Source organism: Macrobrachium nipponense, chromosome 3 (genome assembly GCF_015104395.2).
Source record: "Macrobrachium nipponense isolate FS-2020 chromosome 3, ASM1510439v2, whole genome shotgun sequence".
NCBI lineage: Eukaryota > Metazoa > Arthropoda > Malacostraca > Decapoda > Palaemonidae > Macrobrachium > Macrobrachium nipponense.
Window position 1 is genome coordinate 110,604,044 of NC_087202.1, and position 23,583 is coordinate 110,627,626.

Here is a 23,583-nt window from a genome sequence, read left to right on the forward strand (position 1 = left end):
GCATTTCAACGAACATGAAAAATCTGTGTTTATCTGCTGAAATCTGGGTTCAACTATGTAAATTTCGAAAATTATGACAGATAATGATTTGCTAGTCCTAATTATCATACTAAATTTCATTCAGAAGTCGTTAGCATCTGAAACGTAAAATAAAAAATGATGTTAATGGTTCCAAAACGCGCACGCGTGCCCACACACACACACACACACACACACACACATATATATATATATATATATATATATATACACATACATACTTATATATGACACACACACACACAAACACATATAAACAATATTAACCCTCAGCTGAAGTCCTTATCTATTCGTGAACAAAAAAAAAAAAAAAAAAAAAAAAAAAACATGGAATTGTGAAGTACACTAATATACAAATTTTATTGAAACTTAAATGATATTTTTTCTAGGTTTATGTCGAAACACCCAAATTTCCAGAGTAAAAACAAAAGTAAATATCTCCCCCCAATTTCTGAATTTTCTCTCCTGTATACCACCAGGTACAGATAACGATCTCCAAACACCTGTGGCTTCGTCTACAGAAAGCTTCAGGTCGTGACGACAGTCTCCCCTGACTAGCCATTACATCCGCACCTTCCATCGATACGACGGCTCACTGTCTGCTGACAACAGAAAGCGAAACGAAATTATTTCCACCGAGTGAGTCTTTTGTTGTACGGTACAATTGTGTGACTTGGTTATGCTTCGATGACTAAGTGATTGCTTGCAAAGTGATATTTACAGTTACAGAAAAGATATAACTAAAGAAAAATAAAAAGAGAGAGAGAGATAAGACAGCCATGGGCTCGAACACCCAAGGCAGTGAGAGCTCAATGGATGCTGACTTCTTCATCGAGAGGCGAAGGAAATGGTTTTCTCTAGAAAAAAACACATCTACGACAGACAGCGGTGGCGGTGGCGGTGGGTGTCACTCCTCCAAAGATAACAAGAGCAGCGACGACGAATTGCGTAGCATTTCGTCTTTCACTTGTGTTTCTTCCTCATCGTCACTCGATCTCGGCAAAAGGAGGAGCTCGAAGAGTTCTCCGAAAAGTTCGACAAACAAAACCACGAAGAATTCGCCCGGCACTTTCAGCCCCGATACGACCATGTCAGAGTGTGTGTTCGGCGGAAAACTAACGCCAGCTTTATCTGCAAACAAAAACAGCGACTACTCTGTAGAGGAGACTAAGAACGACAAACGAAAACCTCCTCAGACGCCAAAGAAAGCTTCCGAGGGCAAAGGTTCCCTCTCCCGGCTCAGACTGAGGAGTGAGGTGTATTCAGTTTCGGGTCTTGACTTCAGCACGAAGAAGGAGGCGAAAAAGGCAAAGCACAGGGACGAGAGATGCTCCAAAGTCAGGCCGAAGAGTGGTAACGGCAAGAGGGCTTGCAAATGCAAGGCTGACAGGAAGCTGGAGGAACTTCGGAAGAAATTGTTAGAAATAAAAAGATCTTCGTCGCAGTCATCGGCATCATCAGTATTGTCGACATCTTCGTCATCGTCATTGTCCTCCTCTTCTTCTTCCCCATCCTCGTCATCATCATCATCATCATCGTCGTCATCGTCAAGGGAGTACAAGCTCCACAGCAGACGCATAAAAATCCCGAAGTCGTACCTAGAATGTCGCAATAAACTCGACATTGACTCTGGTTACGGGAGTCAAAACAGTCGTGAAAGTTGGTCCTCGAAGAGTCGCCATCGACGGCACCGAGACGCGAGCATCCGAGTACCGAGGAACAGAATGAACAGACTCTATCATGAGGCCGAGTGTGACGAAGTAAATCACGTCAAAAACGCCCGGCGGAATCGGTCCGCAAGTTGTGTCAACTGCCATCGTTGCAGCGGTCACCCTACGGATCATGTGAGGTCAGCACGAAGAATTTCGTTATTTCTGTTGTTATCTATTTATTTGAAATTTAGCTTTGTAATTAAGTTCCTGTTTCAGTTTGTTTCTGTGGCCATGACAAATAATTTGGAAGTTAGCGTCTACGTACAGATTAATGGTTACCCTAAAGGTAAGTGTCTTAGTAAGGTGAAACCTATTCTCTCTCTCCCTTACGGATACAGCATTTCATGTACATGAACAGGCCTTCTCTCTCCTAGAAGTCATGCAATCGATTATATCAGTGAATAAGTAATATGTCCTATACAGTAAAACAGACAAATTCCAAGAATCCCATTTCTAATTCCTAAACTACACCACCACCATACTTGTTTATTTTCAGTGGCGGTCCTGCCTGATGGGTATGTTTCGTCTCTATTAAGCTGGTTATATTTATTTGTCATTTACACTTTGTAGTTTTCTTGAATAGCGTCGCATATTAGTCGGCAAGCACACTAGTACTGTTTCAGTGGAGTGATTTGAAATTCTAAAAAAATGCAGATTGATTTTTTCTTCTTAAGATGCGACTTCTTTTAAAATGTTCCACGAGATGCTGGAGTATCAGTTTCAATCATTTTCGACGGAAAGGACAAATCGAAATGATACTAAGAATTTCTATTCCCTTTATGATTAGAAACCATTTTCTCATTGTGGATGATCATGTTGTTCTGGGCAGTTATCGTGAAATTTATGTTATTCCATAGGGTTTTTTTTATGTTTAATTTTTCATAAGCTCCCTCAAATGCAATCTGGGAGAAAGACATCATTTTTCTTGGTTTTAAGGTATTAAAAATTTTCGCATTTTCCATCAAAAAAATTTGCCATTTTTTTCCGAGCCATTTATTTTCAACTTCTGGGAAGGCTCGTTTTTCACCTTGAACCAGTTACAAACTTTCGCAGCTTTTCCACGTCTGTTCCTTCCTGCCTCTACTCTACCGAATTACATGTTCTTTGTTAGGCCATTCATCGCCATTTTCAGTCTCTTAAATATTTTTCGAATTTCTTTGGTGTTCTCTACTTTTAATGTCTTGACTACATTGACAAACTGTAGCGAAAATTATAAAACTCTTTTATGCAGTCCTCTGTAAATTTGGATGATTCGTATTCTCTCTCAAATTAATTGTTTAACTATTCGATTTCCGCTTGTTTGTGATAATGCCGATAGGAATCATTTTGTGGTAATACGACAGGCCACAAACTTTTCATCTGTACACAGTTACTGACGCTGGAATTGACACATCGCTACCTGATTACTTTACTTACTTCTTCAGACAGTGGAAAAGTCTTGTCTTCTGTTTTCAGTGTCACTAACCCACACGTGACAGTTTCGTTGTACGAGTTTTTTTCTTCTATCATTAAGTATCCGGTGGTTTATATCACACTGCTGTTTATAATGACTTGTTTTTTGCAAGTCGTCTTTATATAGATAAATATTTATATGTATATATATATACATGTACATACATATGTATGTATATGATGCTTTGCAAAAAACAAGGCACTATAAACAGTAGAGCGATTTGTTACTTATGTTTTATTAGCCCATTGCTTAGCCAGGTCTCTGTCATTAGAGATACATCAATCAGATTGTGTCAAACGCCTTCGAATTCCAATGGCTTGTTTCCCACTGAGGCAACTCAATTTGCAGTTGTTTTTTTCTCAATGGCCAGTTGTTTATTTCATTCCTTGTTCTTTTACCGTGACCTGTTTTCTATATAACTAGTGTAAACACCGGCAATTATCGTCGACTAACCTTAGGTCTTTCCTGTCCTGAACAACACTTGCTGCACGATATAGCGGGTTTGTTGGGGACTAATTTTCAGGTTTTGAAATGACCGTATACGTGGGTGGTATCTGTTAAAGAATGTTTACATACGAGTTGTTATCGTAAACTAAACTATAAATATATATATATATATATATATAATAGTATAATATATATATTATATATGTATATATATATATATAATATATATATATATATATTATAATATATATAATAAGATTAATAATATATATATACAATAAGAATAATATATCTAATAATATATAATAATTATATTAATATATATAGATATATAATATATATAACATATATAATAATATTATATATACTATATATATACATATGTATAATATATATTTATACTTATTATATGATGTATATATATATATATATATAACATATGTATAAGACATATGTATATATATATATATATATATATATCTATATATATATATTCTATATATATATATATGGGAAGATTGGTTGGGGCATCTAGAACGCCGTAGATTCAGTAGGAATAAAACAGCAAACAGCCATCGTAGCATTTTAAAAATACAAAGAATAAAAATAAAAAATAAAGACTCGGTTAAAAAAAAAACTCACAAAATCTAAAAACAAGAAACTTGAATTTAAAACAAACAAAAATAAGCTAAATCATTATTAAAAAACATTGAAAACCTAATACTGAAAAAACTTTTTAAAATTGTACATATGAAAAGTTATGGTGTTAAATGTATTGTAACCTACCTTACTCTATCTGAGCTAAGAACTGAGTGACATTCTCAGTTTTTTCAGGAGGACGACGTCAAACTTAGGCGATATATAAGATCGTGGAAGAGTTCTGACTGTTTAGGGAAGGAACAAGCTGTTTAATAGTTAACGATTCCAGGATGGAGAGAGAGTGGTCATTGGGTGCTTGGGCGATAACATTAAAGTCTTCATAAGTGAATGATGTCTTGCATTTCTTACAGTGGTCTCTTATATTAGAAAATTCTTTAGTTTTTAATTGACATCCAGTTCGATGACTAACTCCAAGATGAGAATCAGCTCTGACTTTGAGCAATCTCTTAGTGGCTCCGATATATTTCCCACTTTACATTTTGGCGCAAGTGAAACAATAAACCACTAGAGATCGCATCAAGGCAGGAAGCCTATCCTTATGGTGAAATAATGACCCAATTGTCTTAGAATTTTTTGAACATAATCTGATGTCTATAGCTGGAAATGTACTGCGAATTGAGTCTTGCAGTGTTTGTTTGAATTTCTTCGAATGTACAAAAGGAATGGAGGCATACATGAGCAATTTAGGGACATTAGGTATGGACAGACGGGGTTGAAATATATTATTCAAGAAACTATTTACATACTTGCTGAATAAGAAGGACATGAAGACAATAAACTTCCATTTTTAGATATTTTAATCACTCGAACTCCTCAAGGTTTTAATACCAGTGTTTTTAGAAAAAAGAAAAAAACATTACAGGTCAAGGTACGACTTTTACAGCAATTGCTCTTTCAGTTTTAAATTAAATAGTATTTTCACACTGTTGCACCGTGCCTACATGTTATCCTCTACCTGGCACAACTTTCACGAGGAAATTCTGTTTTTACTACAATTTTTCAAAAATAATTCGTATCCATCCTTCTTATTCAACAAGTATGTAAATAGTTTCATGAATAATATATTTCAACCCCGTCTGTCCATACCTAATGTCCCTAAATTGCTCATGTATGCCTCCATTCCTTTTGTACATTCGAAGAAATTCAAACAAACACTGCAAGACTCAATTCGCAGTACATTTCCAGCTATAGACATCAGATTATGTTCAAAAAATCCTAAGACAATTGGGTCATTATTTCACCATAAGGATAGGCTTCCTGCCTTGATGCGATCTCTAGTGGTTTATTGTTTCACTTGCCCAAAATGTAAAGTTGGGAAATATATCGGAGCCACTAAGAGATTGCTCAAAGTCAGAGCTGATTCTCATCTTGGAGTTAGTCATCGAACTGGATGTCAATTAAAAACTAAAGAATTTTCTAATATAAGAGACCACTGTAAGAAATGCAAGACATCATTCACTTATGAAGACTTTAATGTTATCGCCCAAGCACCCAATGACCACTCTCTCCATCCTGGAATCGTTAACTATTAAACAGCTTGTTCCTTCTCTAAACAGTCAGAACTCTTCCACGATCTTATATATCGCCTAAGTTGACGTCGTCCTCCTGAAAAACTGAGAATGTCACTCAGTTCTTAGCTCAGATAGAGTAAGGTACAATAAATTTTAACACCATAACTTTTTATATATACAATTTTAAAAAGTTTTTTTCAGTATTAGGTAATGTTTTTTAATAATGTTTTAGCTTATTTTTGTTTGTTTTAAATTCAAGTTTCTTGTTTTTAGATTTTGTGAGTTTTTTTTTAACTTGAGTCTTTTTTAATTTTGCATTCTTTGTATTTTACCAGGTCCTTGATTGATGAGACACGTAGCCTCGAAAATTTGGCCAACATATATATATATATATATATATATATATATATATATATATATATATATATATATATATATATATAATGTTAGATTTATATAGAACCAAAGTCGTCGTCTTCTGCTTTCCAAAAGTTTCTAGCATGAGTGGCTTCTTTCCTCTGGTTTTAGAATCATAATTTCCATCGGTATTCTCATGGCTTTTGTATCTTCAATCAATATCAGTAGTCGCTGATCTGACAGACGCTGTAAGTCCATTAGATTTGTCCTATGTTGCTTTTATCTAAAAAGGACGCTTTTTCATATGACTGTAATCTTTCGTCAGTCTATATACCATTGATGCTGCCATTATTACTGGGCTTGTGATGCAGCTAAATACAGACTTCAAACTGTAATTATAATCTCTACCATCTACTGTGCCACAAACGTAGCAGATTCAGTGGCTGGTCTGTATTCAATGGGACCTCCGCTCATTATCAGTTTCTCTACTTCCATTCGTTATCATAGCATTTTTTGTCATTTTCCCGTTGTGTTTTTGTCTTTTTCATTTTCCTTATTCACTCCCGATGCCGATCATATATTCATCAGGTATTACCCTTCTCTAGTGTTTCCATTTCACTGTATTCATTTAAGACACATCTACTTTCCCATAAGGGGACAGAACCACCAGTGTCCCTCATCTGGTGCACTGTAGTCATTACTAAACACGGTTAGGCAGCGTCCTTTCGGCTCCTAGCAAAGTTAAGTATATCTTAAGTTGCGTCCACACGGTCAAACAATGTCCGACGGACAAACATTGATACCATATCATAGGCGAAGCTGGATGACATCATAAGCGTTGAAGCGATGGAAGTATATCTGGCAACAAACAGTGGTGCCAGATGAGGCTGTATACCACTGCTTTTACTCTGCTCACAAGGCAAAGACCGGCAGACAATTGTTAATTGGTAAAATTGTTTGTTCGTCGGACGTTGTTCGACCGTGTGGACGCAACTTTAGTTTTGCCAGACCACTGAGCTGATTAACAGCTCTCCTAGGGCTGGCCCGAAGGATTAGATATTTTTACGCGGCTAAGAACCAAATGGTCACCTAGCGACGGGACCTACAGTTTATTGTGGGTTCCGAACCACTTATAAATCAATTCCTCTGATTCCGCGTTGGCCGAACCGAGAATCGAACTTCGGACCACCGGATTGGTAGCCGAGCACGGAAACCACTCGTCCAACGAGGAACTTCGGCTCCTAGCTGCATCCACTTTTCAGCCTTTCACTTCAACTCCAATCCCGCTCTCTTACTTCGGTCTTGCTGTCCAGCATCTCTATTACTTCCTCATGCGGCTGCGGGGTCGTCTCCCATCCCCAGGTTTTGGATCTTTGCACTTCATCACCTTTACTCTTTGGATCGCTTTGTCTTGCTGTCCAACCCCTCTAGCTCTGTCTTAAGCACTGAGTGGCCGAAAGAGCCCAAGTGCTTGGCTTAACAGCCTAGATTCCAAACAGTGACCACGACCCTGACACGTCCATTCACGGCAGCCGGGAATAATTCGAAACAAAACTCACCTGTTGCTCTCTTTCATCTTTAGTCCATCTGTCATCGTGCAGTATCCGAGACTAATTTCTATAAAGATCGATGATGATAATTTATATGAGCCATTCCTCAGTTCAAAATGAAAAGAATCACAATTGGAAATGCCTGCAGGTGTCGGGCTGAGTATTCATACCCGTATGTTTGTATCGGTACGCAGTGGAAAACAGCATATGGTCCTTCGGTGTATATTTATGTTATGCATACGGTCATAAATGTTGAATAAATCGATACATATTAACATATTAGACGTCTACTGAGTTTGATCACTCAAACTCTGACAGAAAAGTTTGAATATGCAATAGGATTGTGTTTACCTTTCTGGGACTGGAAAAAATTCATATGGATGCGCGTAGATATGACACACACACACATATATATATTTAATATATATATATATATATATATATATATATATATATATATATATATATACGTATATATAATATATATACCATGTGGAATCAGCCCTCCGAGGGGAAAAAAGAAAGAAAAAAAAAAAGCTAAATAACTCTTCGTGCCTTTTCTTATGAAAATCTATACATTTACATTCCCATAGGGAAGTAGTGCCGTTAGTTTACTTCACATGCTGCACAGTGGGCATTACTAATGGTCAGTTGCAGTGTCCCTTCTGTCCCTAGATTTGCCCGCTTTTTGCTTACTAGGGAAGTAAGCCTACAAACTACCTTTGTTGTTGTTGTTCTTGTTGTAGGGGACGGGGTAGGACAGGTCTATGGAAGAGCCTGAAAAGGTCTGAAAACGTGTTTCGCGTTGAGTTAAAGAAACAGGAATTTTAGGATAGGAATCATAGGATATTTACGATTTATTTATTAGAAAGGAAATATAAAAATATTTATTTCAATTTAGGAATAAAATGCTTACAACTTATGCGAGAGGGGAAAAATCTTGCACGTGTCCCGAGTAAGCTGGAGGTCGTATCACACCTAGTTAGTCGTTTACTTTACCTCCATTCCTGCTTCCTTTCATCCAACTTGCTATCCACACACTCCAACTTTTTTTCATTGTCTCGAGCGCCGAATGGATGGAATTGCCTGAGTGCTCGAGTTTATAGTCAGTTTTCATAAATCAGTCGTCTACTTTTACTGCATAATCTCTATTTATATTGCAGTGTTCACGCTGGCCAGAGACTGCCATTCCCTTCACCTACTAGCAAGCCTTACCCTGCGTGGAATATAGACTGCAAAGTCTACATAGGTGGACTGGACGACCACACCACAAGGAAGGAGATACGAGACATTTTCCTGAAGTATGGTCGCCTCACGAACCTCTGGATCGCCAAACACCCGCCTGGTTTTGCCTTCGTGGAATACGCCAGCTCTGAGGATGCTAAAGAAGCCGTGAGGAAGGCTGATGGCATGTGAGTATCCTCAGCTTGTGCTGAGGTTTCCTAGTCAACGTTCCTCAATGACCGTTATGCTCGTCGTTCTGTTTGAATGCGTGTGCTAGTGAGTGTCTCTGCGCATAACTGTACACTCATGGGACTGGATTGAGTTGATGAATTAGAATTTGATATTGCACTTTGACTAGATACGTAAAACATGATTACACACTCAGACACACACACCCACACGCACACACACATATATGTATGTATATATATATATATAATATATATATATATATATATATATATATATGATATATAAACAGTGTTTCGAAATTAGAGCGCCTGCCCCCCCGGCCTCTACAGAATAAAATAAAATTGCTATGGACATAAACAAAAGTAATTCAGATCAGTTATATATTTAAGTTTCTCTCCGAGTATTTAATATTTTGTGTGGTCTCCATCTGCCTGTACCACAGCCTGCATTCTTGAGGGGTATGATTTCAGCAAATTGCAAAAAAGCCGAGGTTCAAACTCCATTTCCCTGAGCACTTCGGTCACCTCTCTTCGCAGGTCGTCGAGGCTTGGTATACCATCATAGTTCACTGTGCGCGCTTCAAGACGATCTTTTAAGATACTACCAATGTTTTCACACACATTAAGGTCAGGGGAGCTACCTAGAAATTCACTTGACAAGAGGAAATCGATATAATTGTTTCGAAGCAGCTCCTGTGTCTGAAGAGCCTTGAAAAATGGTGCCTTATCAAGCAAAAATATGACTTTTTCAACAGATAACACATTTTCAGGATCTTTGAGGAAAGTAATACTCAAGCAGTAAGCGCAGTTTCTCTGAAGTATTTGCCATTCCATGACTGTCCCTTTTTTTTGATGATCCACATTAACTGTTTGGCTGTGAAACAGAGAAAAATTTTCAAACATTCAGGAAATTTCACAACTTGGCGATAGCGCACGTCATCGGTGATATCATCGAACTTTGCAGCCCAAATGATGTCATTTTTATGATTTGGCTTCCTGTCTGTGTAAATGAAGAATTCATCTGATATGGTAACATGGACAAAGTCAGCTTTATCCCAGTTTTTAAGAAATGAACCACAAAACCATGCATGGTCTTCTCTTTGTTGCTGAGTGATGTTGGGCTTGCTGATAACATGAAATGGCTTGACATCAGATTTTTTCAACTCACGATACACAGCACTATAACTTTTCTTTCTTTCACCTTTTTGTTTCCAGTTCAAGCGTCAATTGGTCTACCCACTGCCCTAGCTATGATGTCTTTTGACTCCCGAGAAAGGACTCCAGGCATTCCAAGATGACAGTCATAAGGATTTTTGTTCCAGTTTCTTTTAAACAAGGGATTATCTCTTTTAATGTATTTAGCTATCCAGACACGTGAAATGAAGGATGCTCCAGCATCCCTGGCCTCTCTGAAGGTTATAGCCCGGATTCGGTCAGTCCATCTGATTTCTTCCGAGTCCTTAGCCATGGCTGTATCTAACTCTCCCTCTCACTCAGTCTGAAAACACAAAAAATGAAAAATGAAAAATAACTTAATAGAAACTTCAGATAATGTAGTTGGAGATAGGCTATAGCAGAAAACTTCATAACTTTCCATTTGTTCTGTGGAGGGGGGCCTCTAATTTCGAAAAAAAAACACCCCGGTGTGTATATATATATATATATATATATATATATATATATATATATATATATATATATTACGTATATATGATATGTATATATATATATATATATTATATATATATACATACATATATATATACATACATATATATATATATATATATATATATATATATATATATATATGTATGTGTGTGTGTGTGTGTGTGTGTGTGTGCACGTGTCTGTTGTGTAGTTTGTGTGTATGTATGTAGTAAGTAGATAGGTTGTATGCAAGTGTATGCAAGTATGAGAAACGAACGTATAGTAGCTTTTTATTACTCATGAGAGAGAGAGAGAGAGAGAGAGAGAGACATATCATTCATGTATAAGACATCCCGCATACCTTCTGCATTCCTGTTTTTCCTCTCCAGGAACATCAGCGGGAATCGAATCAAGGTTCAAATGTCAAAAGGTCTTCGTCTTCTGACTTCCAAGACAACCAGTAATTCTAGAGACATGTACAGGTAAGGAAAATCTCTCCAAAATTATAACGTCTTGCCGCTGTTTTCACTTCTCTCGCATGAAAAGCACGTGTGCGTTTGTGTGTGTAGCACAGGGAAAAATGAAACTTTACACAAATTTCGACCGATTTCGCCCCTAGCTTTCTAAGATATATATCTTCAAGAACGCTGAAACTTAGCGGTAGAAATCTAAAACTATATATATATATATATATATATATATATATATATATATATATATATATATATATATATATATATATATATATATATATATATATATATATATATATATCTATATATATATATCTATATATATATATATATATATATATATATATATATATATATATATATATATATATATATATATATATATATATATATAAACACACATAATATCTATATCTATCTATATAAATATATTATATATATATATATATATATATATATATATATATATATATATATAAACACACATAATATCTATATCTATCTATATATATATATATACATATATATATATATATATATATATATATATATATATATATATATATATAAATACACTAGAGTGAGACTACAAACAAGTCACAGACAAATGAAAAAGAATATTCACACCTGACAGCGTGAAAACATTAGGAGACATCTTTGAAGTGTATTAACCCCCTACGGGAGCGGTAGGGGAAGAGGGGGGGGGGGGGGGGGGTTGTTGGTAACACCGTCAGTGCACGGCAGGCATTAAACTAAGATCTTCCCAGCGTCCCTTCGGCCCCTAGCTGCTACCTCTTTCTTTTCTTTTACTGTTCCTCCCTTCATAATTCTCTTATTCCATCTGACATTCTACCCTTCAACTGCGAGGTTTTCCTCTTGTTTCACCTTCCAAACCTTCTCACTGTTCATTTCCCTTTTAGTGCTGAATGATCTCATAGGCCCGAGCGCTTGGCTTTTGCCCTAAATTCTACGTTCAATTCTAATCAGTTCTGACGTGTATTATAGTTACTAGGGAATAAATTCTGCATCCCGCTCTTGTTATTACTTCTGTGGAGGATGTGGTCACCATGAAGTGGCTTAACGTTTTTTGGAAATAATATTCACATTAGCGTAGTTATTTATCTATTTATATCTGCTTGACATCAATTCGTCCTTGTTTTGATGAACTGACATATGCCATTTTTTTTCTTCAAGTATATGAGTTTTTCAGCCATATCAAAACTTCGGCTGCCCATGTTTGCACATTTTCAAACCAAATGTGCCAAAGTTGAGCTAAAAAACAGCTCTGAAAAATATCAAAATCTTTGAAGCCCATTTTCTTAGAACGTGGAAAAAATAGTTTACGCCAGTTCGTCAAACCAGGGACGATATACCGAACGAACAATTTCCGACATGGAAGGCAGAAAAAAAAATTAATGGTAGTGATATTACTTAGTACTGCACACGAGCAAGCAGCCTTTATTATTGTTCAAAGTCAGTTGTAATCTCTTGGAGAGTTTTTCTTTTAACACAATGAGAAAGCAGATGCAAAATAAACACTGATGGCCTTTCCATGCAGCTACAGCTTGACCCAAAAATCCCAACTAAACATCAAAGTCTGGAAAAACCCTCTGATCCCATTTTCAAGAGCTCCTGTAACCAATGATCATCGGCGAGATGGTTTACGTTCCATATCGGAGACATGACTTTCCTCTGCTACTGAAAGACTGACTTCACTGGAGATAAATGATACATGACTTCCCTCTGCTACTGAATGATTGACTTTCACTGGAGATAAATGATACATGTCTTCCCTCTACTACTGAATGATTGACTTTCACTGGAGATAATTGAAAGTGCGGACCAATTACAACGCCCAATGCCCCTTTTGTTTTCAACATCTGTATAGCTTATTTTCTTCCTTTCACGACGACATTTCTTAGCCTGGAGTGTGCCTTAATCGTTTTATGTTGTATACAAAACGGCGAGGCAACGTGGAACTGCGTCCACCAACCCCCAAAAAAGGAAACACCCCTTTCCCAAATAATAAGCCTGGTAATGAAACTTTCCAGTTGAAAGGCCAGAATTTTAGTTCTTAGCAAAATAACAATCGCTGAACTGATGGGCACAGGGATAAGCCGAGAAGTCTGACAAACATGCCAAACACTAGGGCATTCTCGATCATCCAGCGCTTTAGACGGTGAAAAGAGGCGTTGGAATGGATGGACATCAAGATAAAGAGATCCAGAAGATAAATGACATGACTTATGAGGATCTAAATGTGAAACTGGAAGAAAACCCCACAGTTGGCCTAAGAATAATAGTTAATGAGGTTGGAAAGTAAGATTAAAGAAAGTGAGTTAAAATAAAAGGCTAAAAACAGTTTGCAGTTACGAATAAAATTAGCACTGACGACACCCTTTTGTAACGCTTGCAATCCACCACGTAGGTGCACTGACGGTAGGAACCGCCCTGCTTGGCTTAATAGAAACGCAATAATTATGTCATGTAAATTACTGGATCTTTGGAGTACAAATTTCATTTGCCAATTCTGCTGAAGTAACGTCGCTACTGCAAATGTTTTTTCTTCTCATGAATTCTGTTTAAAGATTTTTTTCCTTAATGAAAGCTGTTTTAGAAAATTAATCACCTTCTGGATAAAGGTAGCATCTGTAGCCAGAAGAGACAAGAGGAGGAAGAGTTATTACTCGCGTGACTTGTATTGAGCAAGATGAACATGTTTCAAGCCCATACGTTTTTCCATTTCAATCTGTTGCAGGTGCTCTTTAATTTATATCACTGTTTTTCTGTATATATATATATATATATATATATATATATATATATATATATATATATATATATATATGTGTGTGTGTGTGTGTGTGTGTATATATATATATATATATATATATATATATATATATATATATATATATATATATACACATATATATACATATGTGTGTGCATGTATAGGTGACAAGTAGATAGCCAGTTATAAATTAAGATAGCATTTATTCGCCAATGCGTTTCCTAACATCATTTTTATCTTCAGGGCTACAAAAGAACAATAAAAAGCAAATTTTAGCATATGGAAAACAACTACTTAAAATAATAAAATTAAAAACAAAATTATAATTACAGTTAAAAACTTTAGAATTATTTACAATAACAGGATTGTTAAAAAAAGCACCTGTTATATGGAAAGTTGAAGACTACGTGAATACAGTACAAACAACAATCATTTAGGTTAAGTACAGTTAAACAGAGGAAGTGTGCGAGCTCCTTTTGGGCGCCAACTGCTTAATAAAGAGAGATTCAAGAATAGGCATGCTCGTAATAATGGGTAGTTTGGCCCAGGACAGAAAAATCAGAGTATTGGTTTTGCAAATACGAGAATGGTTTCTAATACTAGAAAATTCGGGATTGGACAGCTGCACCCGTTCGATAACTGACAGTAGCCCCTCGCGTGCGTTGACTTATATGAGCGAATGTCTAGATCTGGAGATATTATGTGAATGGCTCTTCACTTTCAATGTCGTTGTTATGTTACCTCATTCAGTAATCTTAAGAGTTACGTTACTCTTATTTTGGTCATTTGTCTTCTTATATTATTGTCTACTAAGTTGTAACCCAAATTCTATGTTTTTTTTGGATAGTGCAAAATTTTTACCAGTTAATGAAACCAGGACTCCATTGATAATTATTCTCTTACTGGAAGAGAGATGCACACACACACACACACACACACACGTAAGCTCACACTTAGACACTTACACAATGCGCGTACAATTACATGATGGAGTTAAAGGGTCAGCGAGGAGTATTTGTAGATAGACGATAAGAAGGAATTACAACAGATATTAGTGGCATGAGGAGATAAAACAAAAATAAAATTACTTGGGGTGCGATTTCCAAATGGAAGAACATGTGCTGGTGTAGTCATTTAAAGTATACAGGAGGATGGACAGTGCAGTTAAGGAGAGAGAGAGAGAGAGAGAGAGAGAGAGAGAGAGAGAGAGAGAGAGAGAGAGAGTTATAAACGTTGGGGGTTGAAAGTGAGCTCGAACTCAGGGAAAATACGAAGTTGTTAGAGTTTGTTCCATGACGACTGGAAGTAATAAGGTTACTGAACAAACTGATCCACAATAAAAGTATATTATACATATAATATATAGAATATATATATATATATATATATATATATACATATATATATATATATATATATATATATATATATATATATAATAATATAATATATATAGTATAAATAATATATCAATATAATTATATATAATAAAATATATATAGTATACATAATCATATATATAGACAAACCATCTTGTCTATAGAAATAAGAGCGTGGGTTGGCGCCCACGCTTTCATTTGTGTTTAGACAGAAACTGTAACCGATATATGATTGTAGCTAACGAAATTGATATCCTGTCGAGCAATAGGTTGGAAAAATCCGTCAAGTTATTTACCGAGTGAAAGAAGCTGTGAACATCCCAAGAGTTTCATACGAATTATTACTGACCTGATCACGTAAGGTTGTATTGTCAGCGGGATTGAGTAACCACGCAAAATTTCAAGTCCATCAGACGAAGGGAAAAGGTCGAAAATTGAGTTGCAAGATTTGACCAAGAAAAACAAGCCAGCAGACAAAAAAAGCAAGCTAAATAAAAGCGTATACAAAGCAGAGATGTCATCCGAATCAAATGCAGTCCTTGGTCTCATGACAGAATGAATATTCCAAAGTCTAATGGAGGGACAGTGAGGGCTGACAGGATAAAATTGGTCCCTGTGTAGACGAGGGGCTTTATTTATACAGGAAGTCTTTGATAAAAATCAACAACAAATTAATGAATAGGATTGGGATCATTACAACAAGAATACTGAAGTGTCCAAAGTTTTACTCCGACTTTTAAATGGTATCCTGGCAAAGAAATTTGATTTTATCCCTAACCTTCTCTGTAATCGTATTTTGAGGGGTACGGTGAAAGAAGATCTGGTATGATCTGGGTATTTGAATGATGGTCACTGTTCGCGAATCCGTTTAAATTTTTTGTCCAGCTATTCTGGAGGGCAAATCCTAAACGCTCATTAAAATAAAAAATAAATAAAAAGTAAGCTAAACCCATTTTTACCAAGATGCCATGGGATTCGTAAAAGTTGATACAGGATTTTGCAAAAGTGAGTTTTTATGAGGTCATTTTATGTTCAGTGATATCTGCAATGCCTATGGCGTTTAAAACCACTATCAAAGTTGATTAATTTAAAAATTAATTCAAATCAATTCTACATAGGTCTTATTGGATTTATCATTAACGTTTCAAAGTACTCTCCTCTTGGATCTTTAGCATATTACCTGTCCGAAGAGGGAATCACTTGTTTCTGGAATATAGTGCTGCTCGTTATTTCGTGTTATTTCTAAAGTCACCTTTTACCGTCATTCACAAACACACACCCACCCCCATACATACATGTATACACACATATATATATTACATACATAAAATATATATAGACATTTTAATTAATATATATATATATATATTATATATATATATTATATATATTATATATATATATATATATAATATATATATATATATAAAGGTTTTTTTGCCACGAAGGAAAAAAAAAAAATGAAAAAAAAAGCGAGTTAGCCGAGTACTCGGCTAACTCGCTTTTTCATTTTTTTCCTTCGTGGCAAAAAACCTTTATTTATACATAGCATCACGTTTTATATACTTCGTGATCAAGTTATTCATACTATATATATATATATATATATATATATATATATATATATACTATATATATATATATATATATATATATATATATATATACTATATATATATCAGACCATATCCACAAATAATTTGGTGCTATGACATTTAGTTTCACAAGATTAAAAATATCCTGTAAAATATGATCGTCGAATCAGTTTCCTTGTTCATGCTTTGAACCAACTATTTTTATCAACAGCCAAAGAAACACTTGTCCCAGTCCATAAACAGTAATGTCGATGTCATGTCGAAGGGGAATAAGCGTTCCGTAATAATATCTTTTAGATGTGTGTGTCCGTGTGTTCCGTTGTGAAGGAATGATAGCTCAGACTCAACAGGTGTTATACAGTGAGTGTGAAAAGCTTTTGGTCTGTGACGAAAGACGAGACTTAATGGTCCGATGTAGCCATTTACCTCGCGTGGGGTTCCTGTAGAGGTAATACAAATATGTAGTCTAGAGTGATTTGAGAATGTAATACTTTTGGGGGTTCTATGGCGTAACCGAGAAATCTTCATGCACATTTTGATGTGTCGATGGAATCTGTATCATTACATTAAACGTCGGTTCCCGGTTCCAGGAACCTGGTGAATTCCTAAAACCTGGAGGACGGCCCTTTGGTTAGGCTGCTGATGAGGACACATCAAAACAATGTCCCTTTTGTATGACATTCTTTATTCTTATTAATTTTTTGGAACAGTCTTGTCAACTGAAGGTTTCGAGAGAATAAAATGAATTCATGTTAAGAAAATTCTTGCGGAATAAGAACTAGTAATGCCGGTCATATGTTACACAAGATTAGTGATCCCAACCTTCATACTTTCAAGGAACGCCCTGAAACCATTTTTCATATCCCAGGGAACCTTTACCTGTAGCACACACGCGCACACACACACACACATATATATATATACAAATATATTTGTATGTATACAGAACTAAGACATTTCTGAATATAAATAACACAAAATCTATCATTACACCACAAATTATTTCGCATTACCGAGCCAACATTTGTAATACATATTTCTCGATTTCTTGCGGAACACCTGACAGTCATCTGTGGAATCGTAGGGTTCCGTGGATCCCCAGCTTGGGAATCGCTCTATCGGATGGTGACTATGATATTGGCTTTTCTAGATAATGACTAGATGATGACAAGGATAATGGCTGTACTACTATGCATTCTAGAGGCCATGAAATTGTGTTTTTCGTAAACAACTTTTACATCAATGTATGGATTTCCGTGCTGCTAAAGAAATGAGTGTTTCTAACATTATCCTAATTTATGGTAGTGCACTGAATTGACAGATGTGCTTAATTAAGTTGTTTACTCTTAGAAAAAAGACCAACTTCTTGCCTTTCCTCAGACCGATTCGAACAAGTGGTGCTTTATGACGTATCTGTGACGCAGAGCCATCCCTCTTACCTATAGATTAAAAACTAATTAAATATATATATATATTATATATATATATATATATATATATATATATATATATATATATATATATATAATATATATATATATAAGACAATATACTAATTTACTTTAAAAATTTCGTATTGCCCAGGATAGGTAGAATGACATTTAACCATAAGTCACCAACCATTTGATAAGGTATTGTGGATGACACGCTATACCGACGTCAGTGGATGGGGTAAGCGTAGATTTAACCTCATTTTCTTGAGTGAAAAAATTAACGAAACACACATGGCAATCCACTATACTTCCGAAAATTAGGACGTTTGAAAAAGTCAGTGCTTTAATGGCATGGAAATCCATAGGTCGGTTTAAACGTTGTTTACGATAATCACGACGTCATGGCCTCTGAAATACATTAGTAGATGATGACTAGATGATGACAAAGGCTAAGCTATATGAACGTCAATGTCGCGATGTTGCCATATCCTAGACTTAACAGCAAGCTTTCCTGTTTCTGTCTAGTGATTTCCGTCTGCTGTCTGTGGTGCGTCAACTGACAACAACACGCACAAGGGAAATAGTACGCCAAGAAAAAAAATATAATCTTGGAAAGTATCTGCAATCAAGCAATCAAGAGCGCAGTTACGGACAACATTATAGGCTAAACTGAAGCCAATAAAATGTAATTTATGTGCGGCACAAAACTTCGAGCCGAGTAGTGTTTGGCGGCGGCCAATCATTGGCCGGCATTGTTTGAACCGCAATATCATCGTTATTTTTCATCGTAAAAGAAAAGGAAGAGCATGTTTGGAATCCTTGAAAAAATTTCTATCAGAATAATGCATTCCTTTTCTCTACGAATGATAATAAAGAATTTGGCATGGCTGGATATCCGGATCAAAACATTACCCGGGTAAAAAAAAACCATCCCCTATAAAATCTTATATGGTCCGACTTTGGTTCAATTCGGTCCAATGGTTTCGCCGTCTATAGCTACCATACACATTTACATGCATACATACATGGTCCGACTGTCAGCTTTATATATATATATATATATATATATATATATATATATATATATATATATATTACTCTGAATTGCTCGTTCACTCCTAGAAAATGTAGTTTAACACTGGAAAATTTGGCCTTGAATGGAGAAACGAGAGATCAGAATAAAGAGAAAAACTTAGGCAGAAGGCCGATATTACTGAGGAGGGAGGAATTTAAATAAAAGCTGGACTTTAGTTCTAAATGCACTGTATTTACATTAATTTACAGAGGTCCAGGAGACTAATAAGGTGGTCGATTGGTCGATCCTCCAGAAACATGTGGCTGGGGGCAACCAGACACGGTGTTCAGAAATTTGCGCAATTGGGCTATTGAAAATGCAAGGCTTGCTCCAAGGGTTTCCAATTTCTACCACAATAAGGTATGGTGTTTGTCTGCAAAGAGATGGGACACTGGCATAAGGTAGGGGGCACACGAGGGTGAACGTTACACACTACTTTCTTTCAATCAAAAGTTTACAGGCCACTCAGGGGGGAATGAAAATGACTGGGAATTTACACAAAGAGAACTATTTCGTCACTGGAATTTACTAGAGGATGTTTACTAGTATCACAAGGGGAGTAACCACAGCATTGAACCAAGATGGGGGAATGAGAAGCTAACCAAAGGAGGGGGGAAATCGCCTTGGAAAATGGAAATGAATTACAGACAAAGGCAAAACAATTCCCTGGCTGAACTAGACTTTACTCTCACAGTACCTGGAAATCCTTGATGTTCCTGTGCACTATGGACGTATAAAAAATACTTGGGACTTCCCAAGAGGAGCGCCGGGGGTGGGGGCAGAAAGCTATGGATTAGACACTAATATCTGTAGTTTACGATTATTTTTAAATGTCACCACCTTCCCACCCCACTTCCTATTGGAGCTGACCATGGACTTGAAGGGCACTGGGAGTGTCTCTGTTCATCCCAGTGTCTCAAAAACTATGGATTACATACTAGTATCCATAATTTTTTGCATTTTATTTTTTACACCTTCTCATTCTCCTTTCCTATTGGAGCTAAACTTGGACGTAAAGGGCATCGGGAGTGTCACTATTTATTTCAGTGACCTTAGAAATTATGGATTCAACACTAACATCTGTAGTTTTCGGTTATTTTTAAATGTCACCACCTTCCCAACAACCGCTTCCTACTGGGGCTGCACTTAGACCTAAAGAATATCAAGTGTATCACTATTTATCTCAGCAACCTTGAAAACTATAGATTAGACAATATCTGTCATTTTCCATTATGTTTACATGTTATACCCTTCCAACAACTCCCTTCCTATGAGGCTGAACTTGGACTTGAAAGGCCATTGAGTGTCACTATTAATCTAAGCAACCTCAAAACTAAGAATTAGGCATCAATATCTGTCATATTCGTTTACTTTTACGTCACCCACTTCCCACCCCTCTTTCTACTAGGGCTAATCTTGGACTTAAAGGGCGTCAAAAATATCACTATTCTTCTCAGCAACATTGAAAACTATGGATTAGACACTAATATCCGCATTTAAAAATTTTTTTACATGTCACCCCTTTCCTAGCCCTTCTCACCCTCCCATTCCTATCAGGACTCAACAAAGAATTAAAGGGCATCAGGAGCATTACTATCCCTCTCAGTGGCCTTGAAAAATATGGATTAGACACTATCTGTTGTTTTCAGTTATTTTTATGTCGTCCCCTTCCCATCCCTTTCCACCCTCCTTCCTATCAGAGCTGAACTTGGACTTGAATGGCATTGGGGTTGTCACTGTTCATCTCAGCGACCTTGAAAACTATGGATTAGACACTAATATCTGTTGATTTTGGTTAATCCTACATGTCAACCCCCTCCCTATTGGACTTGAAAGGCATTGGGGGTGTCACTATTTGTCTCAGAGATCTTGAAAATTATGGGTTAGACACTAATATCTGTCGTTTTTGCTAATTTTTGTGTCACCCCTTCCCACCCCTTTTCAACCACCCTTGCTGAACTTGGACTTGAATAGCATTGGGGGAGTGACTAATCATTTCAGTGACCTTAAAAATTATGGATTAGACACTAATATCTTTCTTAACCTTTTCACCCCCTTCCTTATTGGGATTGAACTTGGACTTGACTGGCATCTGGAGTGTCACTATTCATATTAGCGACCTTGAAAACTATGGATTAGACACTAATAACTGTCAATACCAGCTATTTTAATTTTTCATCCCTTTCCCATGCCCCCTTTGGTGCCAGTGATGTCTTAACTCCACAGTATTCTTTCCTAGATGCTAAATTATATGTATACCAAGTTTGGTTGAAATTGCTCAATGCATGTAAAAGTGTATGTGGTACACATGCATACATCCATTTTATTTATATTTATATATATATATAGATATATATATGTAATGTGTGTGGTGTGTGTGTGTGTGTGTGTGTGTGTATTATATATATATATATATGTGTGTGTGTGTGTGTGTGTGTGTGTTGTGTGTTGAAAACTTTGCAATAAACTGAAAATTTGAAATGTAAGACAAATGACCCTGATCTTCAACGATCGGTAGGTAAATATGTTTTGCTACTAAGATATAAACTGTAACTTATAACAATTTTTCCAACCACAATAATTTCTGCTATTCTACATAATAATGACATGAAATGTATGACGACAGAGAATATCATAACGCCACTTGTTTTGACCTGACTCACTGTTTACAATAGAGTACCGTAGCCGTGACGTCATGAGTCACATGCTGGGCCACCTGGCGGTTTTTGCTCCATAAGAAATGAAAAGGCCTAGATTTGAATCGTCCATGAAATTGTTTACTAATATAAGGAAGTTAGCCTTTAGACCCACAGAATTTGATTAAGAAAAATAAGTATAAAAATAAGTATAAAATATGCTGCTTAGTTGTCATTTAATTTCTTATAAGTATTTTTTACATACAACTCTATAAATTTGTATTTTTCTCAATCAAAATACTATATGGGTCTCAATGCTAACTTTCCTCTACTAACGATTTTCTGGGCGTCTCAAATTCTGCCAAATTAGTTTCTTATGGAGCAAAAGCAGACAAGTATCCCAGGGCATGGTGGTGATTGTGTCACACTACTGTACTACTCTATTTAGTCACTGAAGGGCTGACATGGATTTCTGAACTTTCCAACCGACATAGACAGGACAGTTAATCTCTTTGGGTAACAGAAGTGTTAGCAGCTATTCTTAAATAAAGCGATTTATTGTTCATCTTGTAGTGTTAGCTATCAGTGCACTAACAACATGCTGCTTCTTCCATTTCTCAACAGGAGCCTTGCGAACTGATCTTCTCTGAGGGACAGAGAGCGGTTATGGCGTCATCACTTGGGTGGAAACTGTAATTGTGGTCCCATCCTGGGAAAGAATCTAAACGGGAGTACACGAATATATCTGAACTGGAAGGGATCCAAGTTTTACTGCAACTGGCCAAAAAGTGCAATAGGAATTCTGTTGCATCGCCATGAAAGCTAGAGACCGTCCCAGCATTCAGACTTTCTCTGAGAAGACTTGAAAATCATCACTGCATTTTTGAAGTGGTTTTTTGGGGGAAATCATTGTTGGTTTTTGTATATCAAAGACATTATCATTTCTGTTAGTGGTGGTGAAAATAATGAAAGGTTGCTTCAAGCCATGAATTAGGTTGACTGATCGAATTTTATTTGAAAGGGCGGTAGCACAAAACCTGATAAACAAGAATCCTTGTTTGCCTTAGATGTTCTTTCAGGAAAGCACATAGACGTCCTATCACACCCATAATCTCAGCACCGCAGCACTGTCTTATACGCACTCAAATAACACACACAGACACATGTATATATATATACACACATCTACATACATACAAATCGTAACTTTCTAAAGAGAAAGGTGGTACCCTTTGGTGTTCAATGAGTATTTATGGGATGAGTCTGCTAGCCGTCCCATGGACGTTCAGTGACAGTAATAAGTTACTGTTTAACCTTGAAAGGAATGAAAACTTGTAAAATAAAGCCGTAAGACTGATGTAATTAACATGAGAAAAAATAATAATAAATAAATTCATTACTCCT

General features: G+C 36.3%; 1 protein-coding gene across 1 annotated transcript; it reads left to right on the top strand.

Annotated features, from left to right (window-relative positions):
* The first annotated feature begins 530 nt into the window (after positions 1 to 530).
* LOC135222266 (uncharacterized protein DDB_G0271670-like) lies at positions 531 to 23,583 on the top strand. The gene is made up of 4 exons (XM_064260378.1): positions 531 to 1,888; positions 8,893 to 9,141; positions 11,184 to 11,276; positions 22,804 to 23,583. Exons 1-4 carry the CDS (start codon positions 819 to 821, stop codon positions 22,817 to 22,819), a joined length of 1,428 nt encoding a protein of 475 aa, XP_064116448.1. The 5' UTR covers positions 531 to 818; the 3' UTR covers positions 22,820 to 23,583.

Coding starts and splice junctions, on each gene's coding strand:
- LOC135222266 (XM_064260378.1), top strand. CDS start 819: ATGGGCTCGAACACCCAAGGCAGTGAGAGCTCAATGGATGCTGACTTC. Junction 1,889..8,892: donor CACCCTACGGATCATGTGAG/GTCAGCACGAAG, acceptor TTTATATTGCAG/TGTTCACGCTGGCCAGAGAC. Junction 9,142..11,183: donor GTGAGGAAGGCTGATGGCAT/GTGAGTATCCTC, acceptor TTTCCTCTCCAG/GAACATCAGCGGGAATCGAA.